Below are 23,805 nucleotides of genomic sequence, written 5' to 3'. Positions count from 1 at the left end.
GTGGGCATGAGTTCAACCCCTGGTTGGGGAACTAAGATCCCACATGCATCACGGCAGAGCCAAAAAAAAAAAAGCAAAGAAAACAAAATTTTCTTTCTCTGCTGCTTACTAGATTAGCCCTTTTCTGTTTTGATGACATCCTTATAAATGCTAAGCTTCGAAGCCTGTATGATGAAATTGGAATGCCAAAGTTAGTTAGCCCCTTGCACATAGTGACCTTTCTCCGTGCTGATTTGTTAGTTTGACATGACAACCGGAAGAGACCTCTGACTGTGCTGAACTGTGCTTCTTATAGACTGAGTGGGAGTGCTAAGGGAGAGACATTTCTGTGTCAGGCAGAAGAAAGATCACTGCACTGGGGGCAAGACCCAGGCATCACAGTTTTAAAAAATCTTCCCAGGTGAGTCCAGCATGCATCCCAGTTTAAGAGCTGTGTTGATGGAATTTCCTTTGCAAAGTGTATCCTGGTGGAAAGTCCCGGGACTTTTGGAATGGGTTTTTATAAACTGATTTAATATTGATGCAGTAAGGATGGATATATTCTGAGTCACATGAGCAGTTCCTTTCATTCTATGTAGTAAGCATCTGTTTCTTTCAGTTAAGGGGACTTCGGAAAGCAAAGAGGCTGTGAGTATGGTGAGATGTCAGCAAAGCCAGCTGAGCCCATAAATTAACAGGGAATCTTTACAGTGAGCTAATGAAAGGGACCTGAGCAACACTTGTGGCCCATTGGGATGTGTACCTTATTGGTGCCAAGATGGTATCTACCACTGAGCGGAGGAGCCCTGTGGGCAAGGATTTGTGTTAGGGGATCTATTTGTGTATGTATGTGTGCTTAGTCACTTCTGCTGCTGCTGAGCTGCTAAGTCACTTCAGTCGTGTCTGACCCTGTGCGACCCCATAGACGGCAGCCCACCAGGCTCCCCCGTCCCTGGGATTCTCAAGGCAAGAACACTGGAGTGGGTTGCCATTTCCTTCTCCAATGTGTGAAAGTGAAGTTGCTCAGTTGTGTCTGACTCGTAGCAACCCGATGGACTGCAGCCTACCAGGCTCCTCCCTCCATGGGATTTTCCAGGCAAGAGTACTGGAGTGGATTGCCATACCCACCTCCAGGGGAGCTTCCCAACCCAGGGATAGAACCCTCATCTCCTGTTTCTCCTGCATTACAGGTGGATTCTATATTGCTGAGCCATCGGGAAGTCGAGGGAACTCTATTTACATGTCATCAAATAAGAAGAAATCTAAGTTAATGTTAATCGTAATGAAAGAGACTGACTGAAGGAGTAGGTATGTTAATACTTTTGAAACATATTTTAAACCTAACTGGTGTACCTAAGCATTTACACATTTCAAGTGTGCTTCTACTGTGGCAGGAACTGTAGGTTGGCTCAAAGCAAACCCTTTCCATTTTCTTTCTGTTATGGAAGCCAAAAAGCTAAAATCTTGCCTTCCCAATTCCTCTGCTGTTGGAAGCAGCCATGTGACATAATTTTGGCTGTTAAGAATGCAAGACTATGATGGCAGGGATTTTTGTCTCTTTCATTCTCTGTTGGTCAAAACTCATCAAATTGTATACCCTAAAAATGTCCAGTTTGGTGGGAGGATGACAGATGTTGTTTAAAGCTACAAATTTGCAACAAGTAGTGAATAAGTCCCAGAGATTTAATGCACAAATAGTGAATTTGAAAGTGTTAGTGGCTCAGTCGTGTGTGACTCTTTCCACATGGACTGTAGCCTGACAGGCTCCTCTGTCTATTAAATTCTCCAGGCAAGAATACTGGAGTGGGTAGTCATTCCCTTCATCAGGGAAATCTTCCCAACCCAGGAACCCACGTCTCCTGCATTGCAGGCAGATTGTTTGCCGTCTGAGCCACTGGGGAAGCTATGGTTTTTCCAGTAGTCATATACAGATGTGAGAGTTGGACCATAAAGAATGCAGAGTGCTAAAGAATTGATGCTTTCTGTTTGTGCTGGAGAAGACACTTGAGAGTCCCTTGGACAGCAAGGAGATCAAATCAGTCAATCCTAAAGGAAATCAACCGTGAATATTCACTGAAAGGACTGATGCTGAAGTTCTGATCCTTTGACCACCTGATGCGAAGAGCTGATTCATTGGAAAAGACCCTGATGCTGGGAAAGACTGAGGACAGGAGGAGAAGGGGGTGACAGAGGATGAGATGGTTGGATGGCATCATTGACACAATGGACACGAGTTTGAGCAAATTCCAGAAGATAGTGAAGGACAGGCGTGCTGCAGTCCACGGGGTCACAGAGTCAGACACTATTTAGCAACTAAACGAATGAATAATGAATACAGAGCTTCCCAGGTGGCACTAGTGGTAAAGAACCCTTCTGCCAATGCAGGAGATATAAGAGACATGAGTTCAATCCCTGGGTCAGAAAGATCCCCTGGAGGAGGGCATGGCAACCATTCTAGTATTCTTGCTTGGAGAATCTCATGGACAGAGGAGCCTGGTGAGCTATCATCCATAGTGTTGCGAACAGTCCGACAGGACTGAAGCAACTTAGCATGTATGCGTAGTGAATATAAAAATATACTATAGCCATCAAACTTTCTGAGAGACTAGAACTTAAAAATTCCAACCACTAAAAAGAAAGGATAATTATGTAATGTGGAAGAGGTGCTAATTATCACTATAACAGCAATCATATGACAATATATAAATGTCCCAAATTAACATACACCTTAAGTTTACGCAATGTTGTGTCATTTCAGTTTTAAAAATTTAAATGTTCAGTCTATTGTATATCAATTTTATTTCAACAAAGTGAAAAAAGAACAGTTGTTAAGAAAATTAAAAGGCAAATTAGAAAATGGAAAAAAACAGAAAAAATTTCTCAGCTCTACAGGAAGCTGAAGTGAGAATCCTGAAAGGAAAGGAGGCATCAAGACCCTGTTTCTCTGAATTTCAAGTCAGTTGCAAGGCTAGCTGAGGTTTACCTAGCTGACACTAGGTGTCACCATTGTGCTTTTAAAAAAATGTAGCTGATGCTCATGTGTGCTATTTAATATTCAGGACCAAGGGAGGTCCTAAACTCCTAAAAGATGATGCTGTGAAAGTGCTGCACTCAATATGCCAGCAAATTTGGAAAATTCAGCAGTGGCCACAGGACTGGAAAAGGTCAGTTTTCATTCCAATCCCTAAGAAAGGCAATGCCAAAGAATGCTCAAACTACCTCACAATTGCACTCATCTCACACACTAGTAGAGTAATGCTCAAAATTCCCCAAGCCAGGCTTTAACAATACATGAACTGTGAACTTCCAGATGTTTAAGCTGGTTTTAGAAAAGGCAGAGAAACCAGAGATCAAATGGCTAACATCCGCTGGATCATCGAAAAAGCAAGAGAGTTCCAGAAAAACGTCTATTTCTGCTTTATTGACTATGCCAAGCCTTTGACTGTGTGGATCACAACAAACTGTGGAAAATTCTGAAAGAAACAGGAATACCAGACCACCTGACCTGCCTCTTGAGAAATCTGTATGCAGGTCAGGAAGCAACAGTTAGAACTGGACATGAAACAACAGACTGGTTCCAAATAGGAAAAGGAGTACATCAAGGCTGTATATTGTCACCCTGCTTATTTAACTTATATGCAGAATTCATCATGAGAAACGTTTGGGCTGGATGAAGCACAAACTGGAATCAAGATTGCTGGGAGAAATATCAATAACCTCAGATATGCAGATGACACTCCCCTTATGGCAGAAAGTGAAGAAGAACTAAAGAGCCTCTTGATGAAAGTGCAAGAGGAGAGTGAAAAAGTTAGCTTAAAGCTCAACATTCAGAAAACAAGGATCATGGCATCTGGTCCCATCACTTCATGGGAAATAGATGGAGAAACAGTGGAAACAGTGGCAGACTTTATTTTTTTGGGCTCCAAAACCACTGCAGATGGTGACTGCAGCCATGAAATTAAAAGATGCTTGCTCCTTGGAAGAAAAGTTATGACCAACCTAGACAGCATATTAAAAAGTAGAGATGTTACTTTGCCAACAAAGGTCCGTCTGGTCAAGGCTATGTTTTTTCTAGTAGTTATGTATGGATGTGAGAGTTGGACTGTAAAGAAAGCTGAGTGCTGAAGAATTGATGCTTTTGAACTGAGGTGTTGGAGAAGACTCTTGAGAGTCCCTTGGACTGCAAGGAGATCCAACCAGGCCATCCTGAAGGAGGTCAGTCCTGGGTGTTCATTGGAAGGACTGATAACTGAAGGTGATGCGAAGAGGGGACTCGTTGGAAAAGACCCTGATGCTGGGCGGGATTGGGGGCAGGAGGAGAAGGGGACGACAGAGGATGAGATGGTTGGATGGCATTACTGACTCAAAGGACATGAGTTTGAGTAAACTCTGGGAGTTGGTGATGGACAGGGAGGCCTGAGGTGCTGCAGTCCATGGGGTCGCAAAGAGTCCAACAGACTGAGCAACTGAACTGAACTGAACTGAACCAAGGGAGGCCTTCCAGTGTTTGAAATTGTTCCATTTCTCCCCTCTCCTGATCCCAGGACGTGATTGCTGTGGCCTTATTAAAACTCCCTGAACCCTGACCGTCTCTTGTATATGATTCATTCTACATCCCTTGAGCTGGGTAATGCATGAGGCTATCCATGCTGGAAGGAAGAGACCAGGGAGGGCACTGGCCTCAATGCTCCTGGTGGAGGGCCTCCCTGTGCAGTGGTTCCCACCTTGGAGTCTCTGCCTCGGCCCTGGGAGATGAACAGTCCCCTGGGTTCTGTTACCAAAAGCTAAGGCTTTAACCACAGTTGTTGAAGTGTCCAGTGGTCTTGGAGCATCCAAACCCACCAGTTTGGTACAAGAATCCACATGTAACACAGAACTTATTGTCCCCAAAGTCTTTAATGATTCCTGGGCTTTGGCAAGAAATATCAGGAAGCACATATTGCATATGAAATACAGGAAAATGGTTCATGAGACCTCACATTTAATTTGTTGCATTAGTAATTTAGAAAGTTATATTTAGGATAGTATAGTTCATGAGTATATAGGGTCTTGCCTTCAGTGAAAAGAGTAAGGGCTCTCCAGGTATTAGAACTGCTCTGGCTTGTGAGGGATGCCTTGGTAAAGGCTTATTCACCTTTGGATTTAAGGAAAGTAGCCCCAATCATCTAGGCAGAGTATGTTTCATCTGTTTTCTGTATTGATGCATCTAAGAATTTTTAACCCACTTTTTTTTTTTTAATTTATTTGACTGTGCCCGGTCTTAGTTGTAGCACTCAGGATCTTTGTTGTAGCGTGTGGGATCTTTAGTTGTGCCATGCAGGATCTAATTCCCTAACCAGGGATTGAACCCAGGCCCCCTGCATTGGGAGCACAGAGTCTTAACCACTGGACCATCAGGGAAGTCCCCCAACTTATACTCGTGATAAATTTTGGTCTGATGTCTGTCATCTTGAATGCCTTTAGCTTGTAATTATTACTTTTATCCTGTTTTGTGTCCCTTTTGCTTTTTCATCGATTTTTTAAAAAAAGATATTTCTCCTGGTTTTATTCTACCAGTGAAACTGTTGAGGTTTAAAAAAAATTCTTTAAAATATTTCAGGTGTAGGAAAATAAAGAGAATAACAAACACCTGTGTACCTGCCCTCAGCTTTATTGTTTCTGGCCATTTTGTCATGGCTGTTACGTATGTTTTTAAGAACTAAACTGTTGCAGATGGAATTGAAGTCCCCTGTGTACTTCTTTTGAATTGCTTTCCCTCTCTGTGGTTCCAGAGGTAGTTACCATATGAATTTGGTGTTACTCATGTCCATAGATACTTTTAAACTTGTTATTTATGGTTATTTCCATAAGCATCATAATACTATTTTACATGTTTTGAATATACATAAGTAGTAAACTTGATGTTTTCTTCTGCAGCTTACTTTTTTAAAAATATCATTTTTAATTTCTGGCTGCTCTGGGTCTTCATTGCTTCTTGTGGGTTTCCTCTAGTTGCGGCAAGCAGGGGCTATTCTCTAGTTGCAGTGTACAGGCTTCTCATTGTGGTAGTTTCTCTTGTTGTGGAGCACAGGTTCTAAATGCGTGGACTCAGTAGCTGCACCTTGAGGGCTCCAGGGCACAGGCTCAGTAGTTGTGGCACACAGGCTTTAGTTGCCTTGTGGCATTTGGGGTCTTCCTGGACCAGGGATTGAACTGGTGTCCCCTGCACTGCAAGGCGGATTCTTAACCACTAGAGCACCAGTTACTTTTTAAATTCAACTCTATAGAATTGATATTTAACCACATAGCTCAAGTTCATTCATTTTCACTGATGTTTGGTATCGTGGTTTTATAATTCCCATCTCTGTCTAGCTGTGCTATAGTCTAGGTCTGTATTCAGTTTCACTTTCTCTTTGACTGCGCTCTGTTGTCCAACCCATCCACTGAGGATTTAACTTCAATGTATATATTCATTTGTAAAATTCTATTTAGTTCATTTTCATATCTGTTTATAAAACATCACTTTCCTCAAGGTTTTGATTTCTTCCTTTATGTCTTTATTTATGTTCAGACTTATCTTACATTCTCTTTTCTTATTAACCCTAGATCTCGGACCTTGCTTTTTGTCTCATCCACTTAACGTCAATCAAAATTGCTTGTTTTTTTTTTTTTTAAGTTTGTGTGCTTATCTATAGTGGAGTTTACTTTTTCTGGGGATCCTCTGCTACTCTGAAGAGATAAGGAAGGAGCCAGTATATATATATAAACTTCTGCTGGGGGTTGGGGACAACAATAACAAAAAAACCATATCAAACATTAAAAGATTACTGCTAAACACAAAGTACAGGCACCTCAAGTTAATGATTTTAATGCTTTTTTCTGTATGGAAAGATTCAAGAATTTAGGTTCACTGAAAATTTTCCTTGCATATGTATCTATGTAACCAGGGGTTGTACCAAAGCACAGAACGCTTCCTATTTTTCTCCATCCTAAATTGCCCTCGGGCGAATTATGGGTAGGAGACTGCAGTGGCTAGTGTCTTGATCCTTGTAGAACTGAAATGGCAGGCAACATTATTTCTTTACAGTTGCTAGGGCATCTGAGTTAGACATGTGGTGATGCCAAAACCATAGGAGACCTTGTGAGGAGATAGGAGGATCATCACCTCACGGGGTAGGCTCCAAGGAGACCAGGTGCATGTGGAAGAAAATATAGCTCTAGGAGGCAGTGGACCCAGTTCCTAGATTCCTGATTAAGGATTAGTGGCAGTGTGGCACTGGCATTTTTGTCACTACAACTATTCGAAAATAGTGCCTTCATAATAAGTGCCTGAGCCAGAGAGCTGGACCCCTGAGGTGCCTTTCATCTCTGAGGCGCTGGAGTAGCTCCATCTTCCTGGAACTTGAGCATCTAGCAGATTATCCATGATATGTGACCTAGGTACCACTGCTGGAGGCCCTCTCCAACTGATTTACTGTCTTTGGATCAGACTTGGTTAGGTTCACATGCATATAACTGAAAATCCAAAATAATAGAGCTTAAAATAAGACTGGAGTTGGTTTTTTCCTTTTAAAAATAGAGATATGGAGATAGGCAGCTGCACACCGTCAGCGGGAATCCTGGTTCCTTCAGGTTCACCACACTGCCATCCCTCAGATGTGGCCATATCCTCATGGTCTGAAGCAACTGGAGCTCTCGCCATTCCCGGCTGTGGGATGGAGGGAAGGAAGAAGATCATGTCACCTTCCTTTCGAGGGAGTATTCTATGAGTACTGAAAACACTTCCACTTCATTGTGTAGACCTTGGTCCTGGGAGACCCACAGACTTACAAGGGTGGCAAGAAATGTCCTTGGCTGAGCGGCAAGGTGCCAATCCCTAATTAAGTTTTCTGTTACTAAACAAAACGGATGAATGGATGTTCGTGTAGGCAACCAGCAGCCTCTGACACTACCAATATGTCTTAACTTCACATGTCTAAAGTAGTTTGCATGTGCTGCCATGACAAAACAGCACAGACTGAGGCTTACATAACAGAAATTTATCTTCTCACAGTTCTGCAGGCTGGGAGTTCAAAATCAAGGTGTTAGAAGGTTTGATTTCTCCTGAGGCTTCTTTCCTTGGCTTGCAGAAGGGCAGGAGGGGCAGTCATAGAAAACAACCCAGACCATGAAGAGGTTATCAGTCCCACTGGGTATTATGGCACAGTAGGCAGGAAGTGGGTACAAGCATGTACAGGGAGGCCATGTGAGATGCCTCTGAATGCACATGTCCATCTGGGGGAGTGCTGGAGTGTAGCTTGAGCAGCCCTGTGTTGAGGTATCCATTATGTGGTTCAGACATCACATGCAGCGACAGACAAGATAAAGCACATTGTAGAAATCATATTGCCCATACTTTCTTTTTTAAAAAAGTTATTTATTTTGTCTTGGCTGTGCTGGGTCTTTTGTTGCGTGCCGGCTTTCTTTAGTTGTGGTGAGAGGGGCCTACACTTTGTGTGTGAGCTTCTCATTACAGTGGCTCCTCGTGGCAGAGTACAGACTCTAAGGGTGCTCGGGCTTCAGTAGCTGTGACGCACCGGCTTAGTTGCCCCTCCACATGTGGAATCTTCCCAGACCAGGGACTGAACCCCTGTGCCTGCATTGGCAGGTGGATTCTTATCCTTTGTACCACCAGGGAAGTTCTGCCATTACTTTCTGATTAAAGATGTAGATTTGTCACAGTGAGATTTTTCTCCCAACTAGAATTTATTTTTTAATTTTTTATTGAAGGATAATTGTTTAACAGAATTTTGTTTTCTGTCAAACCTCAACATGAATCAGCCACAAGTATATATATATATATCCCCTCCCTTTTGAAACTCCTTCCCCATCTCCTGCCCCATTCCACCCCTCTAGGTCAATACAGAGCCCCTGTTTGAGTTCCCGAGACATACAGCAAATTCCTGTTGGCTATCTATTTTACATATGGTAATGTAAGTTTCCATGTTACTCTTTCCATATATCTCACCCTCTCCTTCCCTCTTCCCATGTACATAAGTCTATTCTCTATGTCTGTTTCTCCACTGCTTCCCTGTAAATAAATTCTTCAGTACCATTTTCCTAGATTCCATATATATGCATTAGCATATGATATTTCTCTTTCTCTTTCTGACTCACTTCACTCTGTAAAATAGGTTCTAGGTTCACCCATCTCATCAGAACTGACTCAAATGCATTCCTTTTTGTGGCTGGGTACGATACCATTGTGTATATGTACCACAACTTCTTTATCCATTCATCTGTCAATGGACATCTAGGTTGCTTCCATGTTCTAGCTATTGTAAATAGGTGCTGCAGTGAACAATGGGATACATGTGTCTTTTTCAATTTTGGTTTCCTCAGGGTATATGCCTAGGAGTGGGATTGCTAGGTCATTTGGTGGTTTTATTCCTAGTTTTTTAAGGAATCTCTATACCGTCTTCGGTAGTGGCTATACAATTTACATTCCCACCAACAGTGCAAGAGCGTTCCCTTTTCTCCACACCCTCTCCAGCATTTATTGTTTGTAGACTGTTTGATCATGGCCATTCTGACCGGTGTGAGGTGATATCTCATTGTGGTTTTTGATTTGCGTTTCTCTAATAATGAGTGATGTTGAGCATCTTTTCATGTGTTTGTTAGCCATCTGTATGTCTTCTTTGGAGAAATGTCTGTTTATGTCTTATTCCCACTTTTTGATTGGGTTGTTTGTTTTTCTGGCATTGAATTGTATGAGCTGCTTGTATATTTTGGAAATTAATCCTTTGTCAGTTTTGATAAAGTTGTTTTATTTGCTGTTATTTTCTCCCATTCTGAAGGTTGTCTTTTCACCTTGCTTATAGTTTCCTTTGCTGTGCAAAAGCTTTTAAGTGTACTCAGGTCCCACTTGTTTACTTTTGTTTTTATTTTGGTTACTGTAGGAGGTGGGTCATAGAGGATCTTGCTTTGGTTTATGTCATCGAGTGTTCTGCCTATTAGAATTCTTCTAAGAGTTTTATAGTTTGTGGTCTTACATTTAGGTCTTTAATCCATTTGGAGTTTATCTTTGTGTATGGTGTGGGCTTCCCTGGTGGCTCAGATGGTAAAGCGTCTGCTTGCAATGTGGGAGACCTGGGTTCAATCCCTGGGTTGGGAAGATCCCCTGGAGAAGGAAATGGCAACACACTCCAGTACTCTTGCCTGGAAAATTCCATGGACAGAGGAGCCTGGTAGGCTATAGTCCATTGGGTCACAAAGAGTCGGACATGACTGAATGACTTCACTTCACTTTGTGTATGGTGTTAGGAAGTGTTCTAATTTTTATTCTTTTACATGTATCTGTCCATTTTTCCCAGCACCATTTATTGAAGAGGCTGTCTTTGCCCCATTGTATATTCTTGCCTCCTTTGTCAAAAATAAGGTGCCCATAGGTGCATGGGTTTATTTCTGGGCTTTCTATCTTGTTCCATTGGTCTATATTTCTGTTTTTGTGCCAGTACCATACTGTCTTGATGACTAGCTTTATAGTATAATCTGAGGTCAGGAAGGTTGATTCCTCCAGCTCCATTCTTCTTTCTCAAGACTGCTTTGGCTATTTGGGGTCTTTTGTGTTTCCATATGAATTATGAAATATTTTGTTCTAGTTCTGTGAAAAAATGCCTTTGGTAATATGATAGGGATCACATTGAATCTGTAGATTGCATTTGGTAGTATAGTCATTTTCAGAATATTGATTCTTCCTACCCAGGATCATGGAATATCTCTCCATCTGTTTATGTCATCTTTGATTTCTTTCATCAGTGTTTTATAATTTTCTGTGTACAGTTCTTTTGTCTCCTTAGGTAAGTTTATTCCTAGATATTTAATTCTTTTTGTTGCAATGGTGAATAGGATTGATTCCTTAATTTCTCTTTCTGATTTTTCATTGTTAGATATAGAAATGCAAGTGATTTCTGTGTATTGATTTTGTATCCTGCAACTTTGCTAAATTCACTGATTAGCTCTAGTAATTTTCTGATACTATCTTTAGGGTTTTCTATGTACAATATCATGTCATCTGCAAACAGTGAGAGCTTTACTTTTTCTTTCTTCATCTGGATTCCTTTTATTTCTTTTTCTTCTCTGATTGCTGTAGCTAGGACTTCCAGAACTATGTTGAATAATAGTGGTGAGCGTGGACACCCTTGTTAGAATTTATTTTAGTACGGTGTGAAGTAAGAATATTATTTTCTTTTCCTGTTGTGACATCCAAATGTTGCTGCATAATTTACTAAGAAACCCCTCCTTTCTCCACTGCTTTTTTTCAGCTCTATCAAATGATTGACATACAATTAAATTGAATCAGCTCGTTTTCTATAAAGGGTCTTGCTGGGATTTTGATTGGATTGCTTTAAATATATAGAGCAATTTGGGGATAATTGACATCTTAGTATTGGGTTTTTCAATCAGTGAACAGAGTATCTCCCTCAGTTTATTAGGTATTCTTTCATCTCCTGTCATTATTTTGTAATTTTCATGATGTGTATCTTACACATATTTTGTGAGATTTATACCTATGTCATGTTTTCTGTGCTGTTGTAAATGGTACTATTTTAAAATTTTTATTGACATTGTATTACAGGAAATTTTATTGCTGCGTATTTCAGTTTCCAACAGTTTATCTTTTTGCACCTTTAACTCTGTGATCTTGCTAAACTCACTTGTTAGTTCTAGCAGTTTTGTAGCTTTCTTTGATTTAAAAAAAAAAATGTAGATAATAACGTCCTCTGCAAATCTTAACAGTTTTATTTCTAATCTCTGCCTTTTATTTCCTTTTCTGGCCTTTCTGCACTTGCTAGCACTCCAGTGCGATGTTGAATAATAGTGGGAAGAGCAGACATACCTGCCTTGTTGTCAACGTTAGAGGGAAGGCATTCTGTCTCTGACCATTATGTTTTCAACAGCAAGGGCACAATCACGTCAAATCATACCAATATACACACTGCAACAAAACACTTAGTTTGACTGTACTTTTTGGTCAGCTAAGGCAAAAATGATGGTGCATGAAATCGAAGTTCCCCTATAACTGCAATTGTAATGTGATATGAAAACGTGGGATTCCTATTGCTGACAAGGTCACAAGGCACTGCTGTTACTGTTGTGGTCCTCGCCAACACAAAATTGAAGGAAATTCTAGATTTCAGCTAGAGATTAGCTTAACGATAAGCTTTTTCTATTTGATGTCGCCGGTTAAAATCGCGTGCCTGGGGAGGAAAGCCAGGGACCACAGAGACGTGTGGTCTGGTTTCCTAGAGAGGAAGCTCGCGATACTTGGGTGCTGCGGCCGACGTAGTTACGCACTTCCAGTCACACCACACATTGCACTTTTCCTGAGGTGAGTTTCTGGGTCTTGTCGCCTCAGCGAGCCTGCTGGGGGCACACCTTTCACCCTGGAGAAGGCTGTCCGCTTAGTCCCTCATGTCCAGGTGGAGGGAGTCGGGCGGCGCCCCCTGGTCTGGGGAGCTAACGCCCCCGGCGGCCAGTCTCCCCCGCCCGCGGTGTCTTCGCCCCAGTCCTTAGCGGCCGCCTTGTGTAAGGCCGTGGATGAAAAGGAGACGCCGTTTGACCTCACACAGTCGCAGCCTCCCGTGCTCCCTGGGCTAGCAACTACTAACTGAGCCGCTAAATGCTAGTTGCTGCTGTAGGTTCCCAAGATGCAGCTGCGAATGAGAGGGCCGTGGGCCCCTCTCCCAGGGACCTTTCAGTTTAATTAAAAGTCTTCTGTTAATCCAGTGCGGTTATTCTTGATGTGCACAAGGCCTTGCAGGACTTGAACTCTTACAACTTCTTCACCTTCGTTTTAGGCACATTCCCCTTGATTCTTTGGACTTTCACTTCGAGACCATGTTTTTGCACATGCTGTTAACTTTGGAAAGATTTTCCTTTCAACCTAAGTAATTCCTATTCTTAAGCCTCCGCATCTAGGATAAAGTATCTCTGTCACTAGTCACGATTGTGTTCTTAAAGCTAATTCTGAGGATCTTTGATTCATATTTGTGTTTCTTTTAGTTTAAGCCCCATGAAGGAAGGGATCACACCCTTCTTTCTCTACTGTTTGTCCTGTGTCTCACACTTGGCCTGGAATGAAATAAGTTTGTGATAAAAGTTGGATAAAGAAAACACAGTGTCTTAAACTAAGAGAAGTGGTATACAAGAAAGAGAATACAGTGCTAGTGGAGTGTGTAACCTGGGGCCCTGACCTGGTCTGTAGAGACAGGCTGTGGTGAGCTGGCAGTTACCTATATGAACAGAGGGCCGACTTCTGAAAAGTATTGCACACAGTCTATTAGTTACAAAGGTTCTAAAGGTTGAAGAAGAGTGGTTCTTGCAGAGCCGGTACAAAGGTCCTGAATTAGCATAATAGAGAAGCTGAAAGAAGACCAGTGTGGCTAAACTAAAAGAAAAGAGGGTGGCACAAAGATGAGGCTAGCAGGAAATGGCCACATGCAGTGAATTTCATTTGTGAAGATCCTGGCTTTTTGGTAGGCTATGAGTGCGTAACAAGAATACAAAGTGTCTGTAGGGGATGATACAATTAAAGTAATGACCCAGACATTTTGGCATGTTGAAGTGTCTTTTCATGGTCTTTTGCTAATTGGTTTCTGGTTATCACTGGGTCCTAGAAGAGGGTGGTGAACAAAAAAAGATGTCTGCCCCAAGATCAAGAAAAGGAAACCTTACTCTAAGATGATTCTTCTGATTTGGGGGGGCTACCTTTATCTGTTTTTTTTTAGCCTTAGAATCACTTTATTGAGTTCTAAAAGAAAAAAATCCTGTTGGGATTCCTGTTGGAAGCAATTTGATGTAGTTATTAAGCTTGGCCTCTGGAAATCAGGCACGTCTGGTTTGGGATCCAAGTTCATCCATTCACTGGCTGAGTGACCTTCATAGAGAAAATTATTCTCTTAGACTGTTTTCTTATGTGGGAAAAAGAAAAGGTTTAAAGAATTATTGAGGTGATTGAGTGGATATGTATTTATCATCCAAAAACATATTTCTTTTTTTTTTAACCATTTATGTTTCTCAGTAAAATTTTATTTTTGAAAATAAAGGTCTAGGTTCCTTCTTATAGGGTTTGCTTTGAATTTTCTGATGTCGTGCTTGTTTGCTCTTTGTGTGTTCGTGTTCCCCTGTTCTCATGTCTTAGGGCAGACAGCGTTGCACGATGTTGGTGAGTACAGTCTCTGGTACCCAAGGTCAAGTTACTTACCTTTCAAAATCTTAATTTCCTAAGAATTCAAACCTCATGGCATATTGTGGGGAAATAGCAATATGCCATGTACTCAGTGCCATTTAGTAAATGGTTGTTGCTGTTATTGGCAGATTTGTTTTAAAAAAAGAGCCTTTGCCTGGATCGGCTTACTCTTGTTTCTCTTTGCTTCTTCCCTCAGCCCCTGCCCTTCATTGAGAGAGAGCCCAATAATGGCTGTCATGCCCCTGAAAGTCTGGCACCAGGTGAGCTGTGATTCCTTCAGGTCAGCCTTGGAGAGATCTGATGTGAAGAAAGAGGGGGATGACAGAAATGATTCTGGCAAGAAGCCTTAGAGCCAAAGCAGTTGGAAGACCCTTGTTGACTCTCTGCAGTCGGACTGGATGCTGGGGGAAAGCAGATGACGTGGGAATGAGCAGCCAGAAGTCCAGCAAGCAGTGGCTGCATAGAGTGTCCAGGGATGCAAAAGGATAGTCTCCTGTACTCTGAGGATCTCTGTTGAGCTAGTGGGTTCCCAGGTTTAGTGGTTCCTCCTGCAGAGCGCCCTGTGAGAATGAGGGACTCAGATTGGCATTATAGGTGTCCATTACACAGTGGGAGTAATCAAGATCAGGGAGATCACAAGGTTCTTGGGAAGTAGGGGCAGAGCGATGGCAGGAAGAAGACGACAAGTGCTGGGGCCTGGTGCACTGGGAAGACCCAGAGGAATCGGGTGGAGAGGGAGGTGGGAGGGGGTATCGGGATGGGGAATACATGTAAATCTATGGCTGATTCATATCAATGTATGACAAAACTCACTGAAATGTTGTTAAGTAATTAGCCTCCAACTAATAAAAAAAAAAAAGAAGAAGGGAGCTTGTATCATTTATTCAGAAGTTGACTTGGCTAATCAAGGCAGGGGGCTATGACAGGAAAAATCTGCACTAGGACAAAACACCTGAAGTTAGGGATCCTGTAAAGCCTCTGTGACATTGTGGCCTTGAGCCAGTCACTTAACCTCTTTGCACCTTAACTTCATCTGTGAAGTGAACATTAAATACTTTAGCATTTATGGGATAAGGAAATTGACTTCTTTAGCTGATTTCACTTTTTGAGACTGATGAATTGCTGGGTGTTCCTTAACTATTTCCTTCTTCCTGGTACTTACTTATCTAGTAACTCAGCATCTATGAACCATATCCCAAGTCCCCGTCCTGGATTTCTGATATCTGACTTGTCCTTCTGCCTGACATTGTCTACCCTGTTGCTCCCATCTTCTGATCTTATATAAGTTGTCAGTTACTGGTATCACCCTGTCATAATCCTGACCACTCAGTTTCTAGGTTGCTGAGTAGTTGTTGACTCTGTTCTCCCTTGATACTGTTTTCATAGTCTGACTCTTTCTGGCTACTCTCTCTTCCATTTGTCCCATCTTTTATATTGACCTCCTTCAGGGTTTGTCATTCCTTTTCTTAGATTTTGTTTGCAGAGCTTCCTAGCCAGTTTCTCTGTACAATCTTGTGCTTTCCCCTTATCATGTGTTACCTGATAGAACTTGGTTTCCTAAGCTCGGATTTTATCCTGTAGTCCAGGGTTCTTGGACTTAGTGTGCATAAGAATCACCTGGAGGGCTTATGAAAGCACAGATTGGTCTTGGATGGGGCCTATGAATTTTCCTTTCTGGCAAGTTCGTAGGTGATCCTGCTAGTGCAGTGGGGTACCACACCTTGAGAACCATTGTTGTAGTTCATGATATCTCATTCAAAGAAGTCATTCTGTTGACTGAGTCAGTTTGTCATTATATGTCCATGATTGCATAGCTGACTGAGGATGGAGTCAATCCAGGACAGGCCTAGAACTGGAGTTAAGTATCCCCAGCAGGTATTAGTGAACTGATTATATGATAGTGAAGAGGAACCAGATTCCAGAAATATTTAGAAAATAAAATTGGCAGGATTTGATTACTGACTGCTTATTGGAAATGAGTGGTGAGTAGGGCAAGTTAGTCCAGGATGAATCTCAAATTTCTAACTTAGGAGACTGGGATGAAATTCGTACTATTTCCGTGTTGAGAAACAACACTTTCACTCTCTGTGCTGGTTAGTTACATGAATTGAAGATAGAGCCAGTTTGGCAGGAGGCAGATCGGGTGGATGCATTTGGTGTTAGATGGTGACAGTGCTGATGAGATCTGCAAAGTCAGTTGAGGTATTGAAAGGTGGGAGGACATTCCCTGCATATTCAGGTAACCAAGTTTGATATCAAAGTCTGGGGAATGAATAAAAATTCTAAGCCAGATCCTGAGCTTTCTGGCAAGGTAGAGTGGGGCTATCAGGGTTGGGAAAAGGTGGCTATTGGAAAAGCATGATATTTAGTTGACAGAAACATTTACAGATTATTTCGGAGGTGTATGAAGAAAAGCAGTTAAAAGAACTACCCAGCAGCAATTTGATTCCAGAAGCATATTCTCCCAGGAAAATCCATCAGGAAGCAGAATACACTGTCCCATGCAGCACTGAGATCTCTCTGCTGGACATTCTTGAGCACAGGCTGCACAGCCCCTTCTTCAAGCAGGAGATGAGGTCGGATGAGGCCAGTCATCAGGGCAAACCATGACTCTGTTCCTGTCATGTGAACTTGAAGTCTGGGGTAGAGTGAGCATGCATGGGGAACAGATGGATTGATTGGGCACTCGGGGCAATGAAGGGGGAACAGGTCAGTCCTGCAATGTCTCTTCTAAGTGGGTGTCTGAAGAGATTAAAGCTAACTGTTTACTTGTAGGTGCAATAATAAAAGATTGAAAGTTTTATAAAATCAAAGAGATTTTGCTCTAGGGATTTTAATTCATGGGAGACTTTCCAGGGTTTTCACAACATGATGTTAGGTTTCATGAGACTAAATTTTGTGTCCAAATGAAAGCTCTAACTTTTAGTGAGAGAAGTTCCAGATTTTTTGTTGTACCAATAGTCATTTAACACTCAGCTCACTGTCCCTGTCCCCTGTGCCCCACACTCGGAGCCAGAGAATTGGCTCTGGCACAGTATGAACCTCTTGTTTTAGGCGGTGGTGACCTTTGAGGATGTGGCTGTTTACTTCACCCGGACAGAATGGGCTGGCCTTTCTCCTGCACAGAGGGCCCTGTACAGAAGTGTGATGCTGGAGATCTGTGGGAACTTGATGTCCCTGGGTAAGGCCACTTTTCTCCTGGTTCTCAGATCTGTGCTTTCCTATTTCCTTCCTTTTTTCCTCCTTATCAGCCAGGGGTGTGGTGTGGAAAGCGGGAAGTCATCTCTTGTATCCTCCATGGTTCTGGGACTGAGACCAAATGACCCACTTGGGAGGTTATTGGGTAGGGACAAGTCTTGGGTCAGTTTGGTCCCAATGTAGGGAATTGTCCCCTGGTATGAGTATGCTGCATCCTCCCAGGGCCTCTGCAGGGTAAATAGTGTCTGTTGTTAGATAAGTTTTCAGCTTACTTTTGTCTCCCTCTAGTCTAGGGAAGGGTATGACTCCTTCCCTTTGTTTGTATATGTCCCTCAGGATCACTAACTTACTCTTGGGTCTAGTTTTAGGAAGAGATCACAAATGCTCATTTTCCACTTGAGCAAAAATCTTGGCTTTCCCCAGTCCTGAGCCCTTTCCTGTGGATCTGTTCTAGTCTCACTGAGACTCTTGAGCTTTTTGTTCTTTTGACACAGCAGACACAGGACTGAAAGGTGCCATTTTCTACCCTTTTCAGGATACCCAATTCCCAAACCTATATTAGTCTCACTTCTAGAGAGAGGGGATTTGCTTGCGGGCCTGGAGACACAGGATAATCCTCCTGCACAGGGGACCAAAGACATCTATAAAAGTAAGTGAGGCAGTGACTATAGAGCTTTACAGAGCAGTATGTTTAAAATGAACCATGCTGGGAAGGATTTAAATAGATGATTTCTCAAAATAGGCAAATATGAAACCATTTCCACCATAACTCTTCTGCATATATTTCTGATTAATTAATTAATGCATTAATTCTCAAATCCATTTCCTTGTCAACTGTTCTCTACCTGTGAATATTTGACACTTTCATTTTATTAGCCTTGTCTGAAAAGCAGGCTGATGTTAGGAGTTTAGTAATCTCTAAAATCTCTGTTGTGAAAGTGAAAGTGTTAATCACTCAGTTATGTCCAACTCTTTGCAACCCCATGGACTGTAGTCCACCAGGCTCGTCTGTCCGTGGAATTCTCCAGGCAAGAGTACTGGAGTAGGTAGCCATTTCCTTCTCCAGGGGATCTTCCCAATCCAAGGACTGAACCCAGGTGTCCTGCATTGCAGGCAAATTTGTTACCAAATGAGCCACCAGGGATAGTCACATATGGTGCATATGTTTTCAGATCCCCAATGGATGCCTGAAACTTCGGGTAGTATCAAACCCTATGTAGCTATTCCTGGGTATCCACAGGGGATTGACTCCAGGACCTTTGTAACTGTGGGGTCTGCTTTCTTGGGTACAAAGATTCAACTATGTATCTATCATGTCTTTTTGTTATATATGCATACCTGTGATAAATTAGATGCAGCAAGAGACTATCCAGGTTGCCAGTGTCACTCTTGCACGTTGGAGCCATTATGAAGTAAAATAAGGGTTACTTGAACACAAGTACTGAAATCCTACAAAGGTCTATCTGATAACTGAATCAGCTACTTAGTAATAGACAGGTAGCATATACAGAGGGATGATTTACATCTGGTTGGAGTGGGTTGGTGCTAGGTTTCATTATGCTCTTCAGAACAGTGCACAATTTAAAACTTAAGGATTATTTATTTCTGGAATTTTACATTTAATATTTTGGGACTGTGCTTGATAAGGAAACTGAAACTGTGGAAAGAGGGACTGCAAATAAGGGGGAACCACTATAATTTTCAATGTTCTTTTGTTTTTGGTATAATTCTCAGGTGGCATTTTTGTCTTCTGTTTGTTATGTCAGATGCCAGGACCCACATGGACAGTGAATTAACACCAACATGGGGAATTTCTGAAGAAAGAGACATGATGATGTCACATGGACCACAGAAGAACGTTCTTAACAAAAGCAGCTTCCTAGAAACATGTGAACTGGAGCAACACCAGGAAATCCCCACAGTGAAAAATGTTAGAGGAAAGGTTCTAAGAATCCACTATGATAGGAAACCCTTCAGATGTGAAGAGTGTGGGAAATGCTTCAGCTATTTTTCTTATTATGTTAGACATCAGAGAATCCACACTGGGGAGAAACCTTTTGAGTGTAATGAGTGTGGAAAAGCCTTTAATGGCAATTCTTCATTAATTCGACATCAGAGAATCCACACTGGTGAGAAACCCTATCAGTGTGAAGAGTGTGGGAGAGCCTTTAACGATAATGCAAATCTGATTAGGCATCAGAGAATCCACAGTGGGGACAGACCCTATCTCTGTAGGGAGTGTGGAAATGGTTTCACCAGTAGTTCTGAGTTTGTTATACACCAGAGAATTCACACTGGAGAGAAACCTTATAAGTGTAATGAGTGTGGAAAAGCTTTTGTTGGTAATACACCACTTCTGCGACATCAGAAAATCCACACTGGAGAGAAACCATATGAGTGTAATGAGTGTGGCAAAAGCTTTGGAAGGACTTCTCATCTTAGTCAGCATCAGCGTATTCACACAGGGGAAAAGCCTTACTCTTGTAAAATATGTGGGCAAGCCTTCAATTTCCGTACAAAACTAACTCGGCACCAGCAAGTCCACAGTGAGGTGAAACCTTTTGACTGTATATGTTGTGGAAAAGTGTTTAGTACTCAGGCTCAGTTGAAAAGACATCTAAGAATCCATATTCAGGAGACCTCCTGTGATAAGTGTGGAAAAGTTTTCACTAGCGAAAGAAATCTGCTTCAGCATCAAAGAGTCCATACTAGAAAGAAACCCTGTGACTATGTCAAGTATGAAAAAACCTTTAGGACATCTTCCCAGCTAGATTGTGTCCACCCTGGAGAGAAGCCTGTGCTGGATGTTGGTTGTTTTGGGCTCCCAGAATTTTTTACCCCCTTTTACTGGTAACAGTACATGATATTTCCTTTGCCTTCCATCTTCCACTCGGGTAGAATGTGTGACACAGGCCCAGCTTAGCTGCAGGTTCCTTCCCTCAGGCTACAGCTGTTGGTTCATATGTCAATAGATGACCCAAGATAGTCCAGTTAGAATCCCAGACCAAGTTAATAACCCTCCTAATGTTGAGTGTGGCCCTGGCCACAGCAACCAGACAGAAGACTATGGCCCTGCAATCCTTTCACCTTCCAGTTGTTGCAAACTTTTGACATTTGTACTTGTTAAGAGTCAAAGATATGTGAACAGTGTGGCCTCCTAATGGATGGTTTCACAGGCTTCTTGGTGTTTGGAGAACCACATGCACCCATATGGACTTTGGAAAGCCTACCAGTTACGAATTCCATGGTATTGAATAATCCTTGAAACTCCCAGTACTTCATTGAGCAAGGATTTCCTTATCACCCTTAGGATTTGGTGTCTGTTCTTTGTAGCACAGAGAGAAGAGGCTGGAAAAATGAGTGGTTTGGGGGAGTGGTTGATTAATGTGGCCAAGGGCAGGCTTGAATCCTGAGCTCCCACCTCCCAGGACTAAGACAGGTCTGTGGGCCTTGCAAGGGCATGAGACCTGTTCTGGGCCAGTCTCTCGAGATGCAAGAACCTGGTGTTCAAGGCTGGAGCCTGGAGTTTACCACCATCATCATTCTTGCTCTTCAGCAAATGGAAGAACTTGCTGTGGCTGGATAGCAAGAGCATTCAACAGGTAGCTCTAGCCACTGACTCTAAATCCCTTTTTACCTTGTGCTTCAGATTCTGTGCTGTGCAGTGGGATCTGCTGCTTTCACCAAGCCAGGATCTGTCCACATGTCTAAGTACAGCACCTCAGCTTTCCTTAGGGAGCTACATCTCACGGGCTTCCAGTCCAGACAGTTTAAGAGGGCTGACCCTGCATTCCACCCATCTGGAAGATGGGTACATGATACATGACTAGCCAGTTCCATTTTCTGTCCTCTGATTGCTTTGATCGGTGCAAGGGTGAGAATGTTATCCAAGCCAGACCAAAGGCATTCCAAGTCATGAGTTTTCATGGAACCCTAGTGAGGGAGAAACTAGTTGCAGTAGAATGGACTTTGAGCTTGTGTCATCCTGGAGGTGCTGGTGAGAGACTGCCTGTGACTCCACACCGTAAGACACTCAGCAGGACTGACAGTCAGAGAGGGGCAAGGTTGCACATTATGTGAGCCCTTGGATCTGACACCTCTGAACCCACTCTTCAACTTGTCTCTTGTAAAGATTACTTTCTGTCATCTATAATATAATATTTATTTCACTTGAGTGTGTCTAGTCCCTTGTAATCAAAAAAGTGCTGACACATCGGGATCATTGACTGTTGAGCCTCCGTCTGGCATGGTGTACCTGATGAGTGGGGCATGCTTAGGGGAGGCGAAGACATTAGGTGCAGTCATGTCTAAGGGGAGCTGCCAGACAACTCTTCCTCATTTCTCGACGTCCCAGAACACGGAGAGGAGAACAAGCAGGAAGAAAGGGCCAGAGGATGGTCAGTTGGTCTGTTTGTATTTTCCTTATTTTAGGGTTTATTTTGTTTGTGTCTTTCACCTGTTGAAATCTTCCAGCACATCTGTCAGAAACTCATGGCAGGCAGCCTGTTTACTTATTGGCTTCTTATACTAAAGTAATTCATGGAAATCTATCAACTTTTTTTTTTTACTTCTACCCTGAAACAACTGGTGATTCTTTTAAGGACAAAACATTTCCAGACTTCCAACAGAGTCAGTCATGACTGTCACCAGGCAACTTTTATCAGCCTCACTGCCTTTTGTTTTTAAAAGTCCCTGTCTCTTTCTCTCCCTCCAGAATGTTTTTGTTAAAACAGGAAGGTAGCTAGATATGGCAACCCACTCCACAATTCTTGCCTGTGAAATTCCATGGACAGAGGAGCCTCGTGGGGCTATAGTTCATGGGGTCACAAAGAGGCAAACATGACTGAGTGGCTAAACAACAAAAAAAGCTAGATATGAGCAGAGAAAGGGGAGCGTGGGTCAGATGGCAGGAAGCCATGCATCTTGTGCAGAGGAGAGGGGGATCCTTGGAACTTCCATGCTGGAAACCATACATTTAGAGATAAGTGTCCTGGAGGCAGAACAAAGAAATGTGGGAAAATGCAGGAATATCTGGTGTGTTTGAATGTAACCTTTTGCTCATTATGCTTTCATTACAATAAAATAAGCCTTGTAGATAAGTGTCCATCCTGCACCGATGCTGTGACATTTCTGATCAATGCTAAATAAGGACAAAAATCCCTCTTCCCTCCAGGAAGATGGCGCTGTGATAAAAATCAGAGAACATGACCCCCAAACTCCTCTTTGCCCAGCGAATATTACATTTCACATGACTGGCTTGCCAAAAAACCTCAGGGTAGCTATTCACCTGAGCCTGTCTGCTCTCCCCACTCAGAGTGTACTTTAGCTTAAATAAATGCTTGCTTTACTTTCTTGATTTCTCTGTCTCATCTCTGGGAGATGAGAATTTTTCTGGGATAAAACAAGAATCTTTGTTGTGCAAAAGCTTTTAAGTTTAATTAGGTCCCATTTGTTTATTTTTACTTTTATTTCCAATATTATGGGAGGTGGGTCATAGAGGATCTTGCTGTGATTTATGTCAAAGAGTGTTTTGCCTATGTTCTCCTCTAGGAGTTTTATAGTTTCTGATCTTACATTTAGATCTTTAATCCATTTTGAGTTTATTTTTGTGTATGGTGTTAAAAAGTGTTCTAGTTTCATTCTTTTACAAGTGGTTGACCAGTTTTCCCAGCACCACTTGTTAAAGAGGTTGTCTTTTTTCCACTTGTTAAAGAGGTTGTCTTTTGTATATTCTTGCCTCCTCTGTCGATGATAAGGTGTCCATAGGTTCGTGGATTTATCTCTGGGCTTTCTATTCTGTTCCACTGATCTATATTTCTGTCTTTGTGCCAGTACCATACTGTCTTGATGACTGTGGCTTTGTAGTATAGTCTGAAGTCAGGCAGGTTGATTCCTCCAGTTCCATTCTTCGTTCTCAAGATTACTTTGGCTATTCGAGGTTTTTTGTATTTCCATACAAATTGTGAAATTATTTGTTCTAGTTCTGTGAAAAATACCATTGATATTTATTGATAGGGATTGCATTGAATCTATAGATTGCTTTAGTATAGCCATTTTGACAATATTGATTCTATGTATGAGACAAGTGCTCGGCCCTGGTGCACTGGGAAGACCCAGAGGATTCGGGTGGAGAGGGAGGTGGGAGGGGGGATTGGGATGGGGAATACATGTAAATCCATGGCTGATTCATGTCAATGTATGACAAAAAACACTACAATATTGTAAAGTAATTAGCCTCCAACTAATAAAAATAAATGGGAAAAAAACAAAAAACAAAACAAGAATCTTTCACCAAGAACACTTTCAGGGTTACCTCAGTCTGTCTTCCGAATAGCAATTCTTAAGATGCCAAATAAATTATGTTCTTGTTTGTTGTCTCCTGCATTATGTTATTTTATATTTTAACACTTAGCAATATG

General features: G+C 42.1%; 1 protein-coding gene and 1 non-coding gene across 2 annotated transcripts; one reads left to right on the top strand and one right to left on the bottom strand.

Annotated features, from left to right (window-relative positions):
* Positions 1–5,306: 5,306 nt before the first annotated feature.
* TRNAG-CCC lies at positions 5,307–5,379 on the bottom strand. Its single transcript has one exon. It is a non-coding gene; the product is annotated as a tRNA-Gly (tRNA).
* Positions 5,380–12,282: 6,903 nt separating this feature from the next.
* Positions 12,283–22,490, top strand: ZNF19 (zinc finger protein 19). Its single transcript, XM_043437739.1, has 5 exons — positions 12,283–12,328; positions 14,385–14,448; positions 17,243–17,369; positions 17,922–18,035; positions 19,153–22,490. The coding sequence occupies exons 2-5, from the start codon at positions 14,416–14,418 to the stop codon at positions 20,238–20,240; spliced, it is 1,362 nt and encodes a 453-aa protein (XP_043293674.1). The 5' UTR covers positions 12,283–12,328; positions 14,385–14,415; the 3' UTR covers positions 20,241–22,490.
* Positions 22,491–23,805: the final 1,315 nt, after the last annotated feature.

The sequence above is a fragment of the Cervus canadensis genome, chromosome 18, assembly GCF_019320065.1.
Source record: "Cervus canadensis isolate Bull #8, Minnesota chromosome 18, ASM1932006v1, whole genome shotgun sequence".
In the NCBI taxonomy this organism is placed as follows: domain Eukaryota; kingdom Metazoa; phylum Chordata; class Mammalia; order Artiodactyla; family Cervidae; genus Cervus; species Cervus canadensis.
The sequence above is the reverse complement of the archived record's forward strand: the minus strand, read 5'-3'. Positions and strand labels throughout refer to the sequence as shown.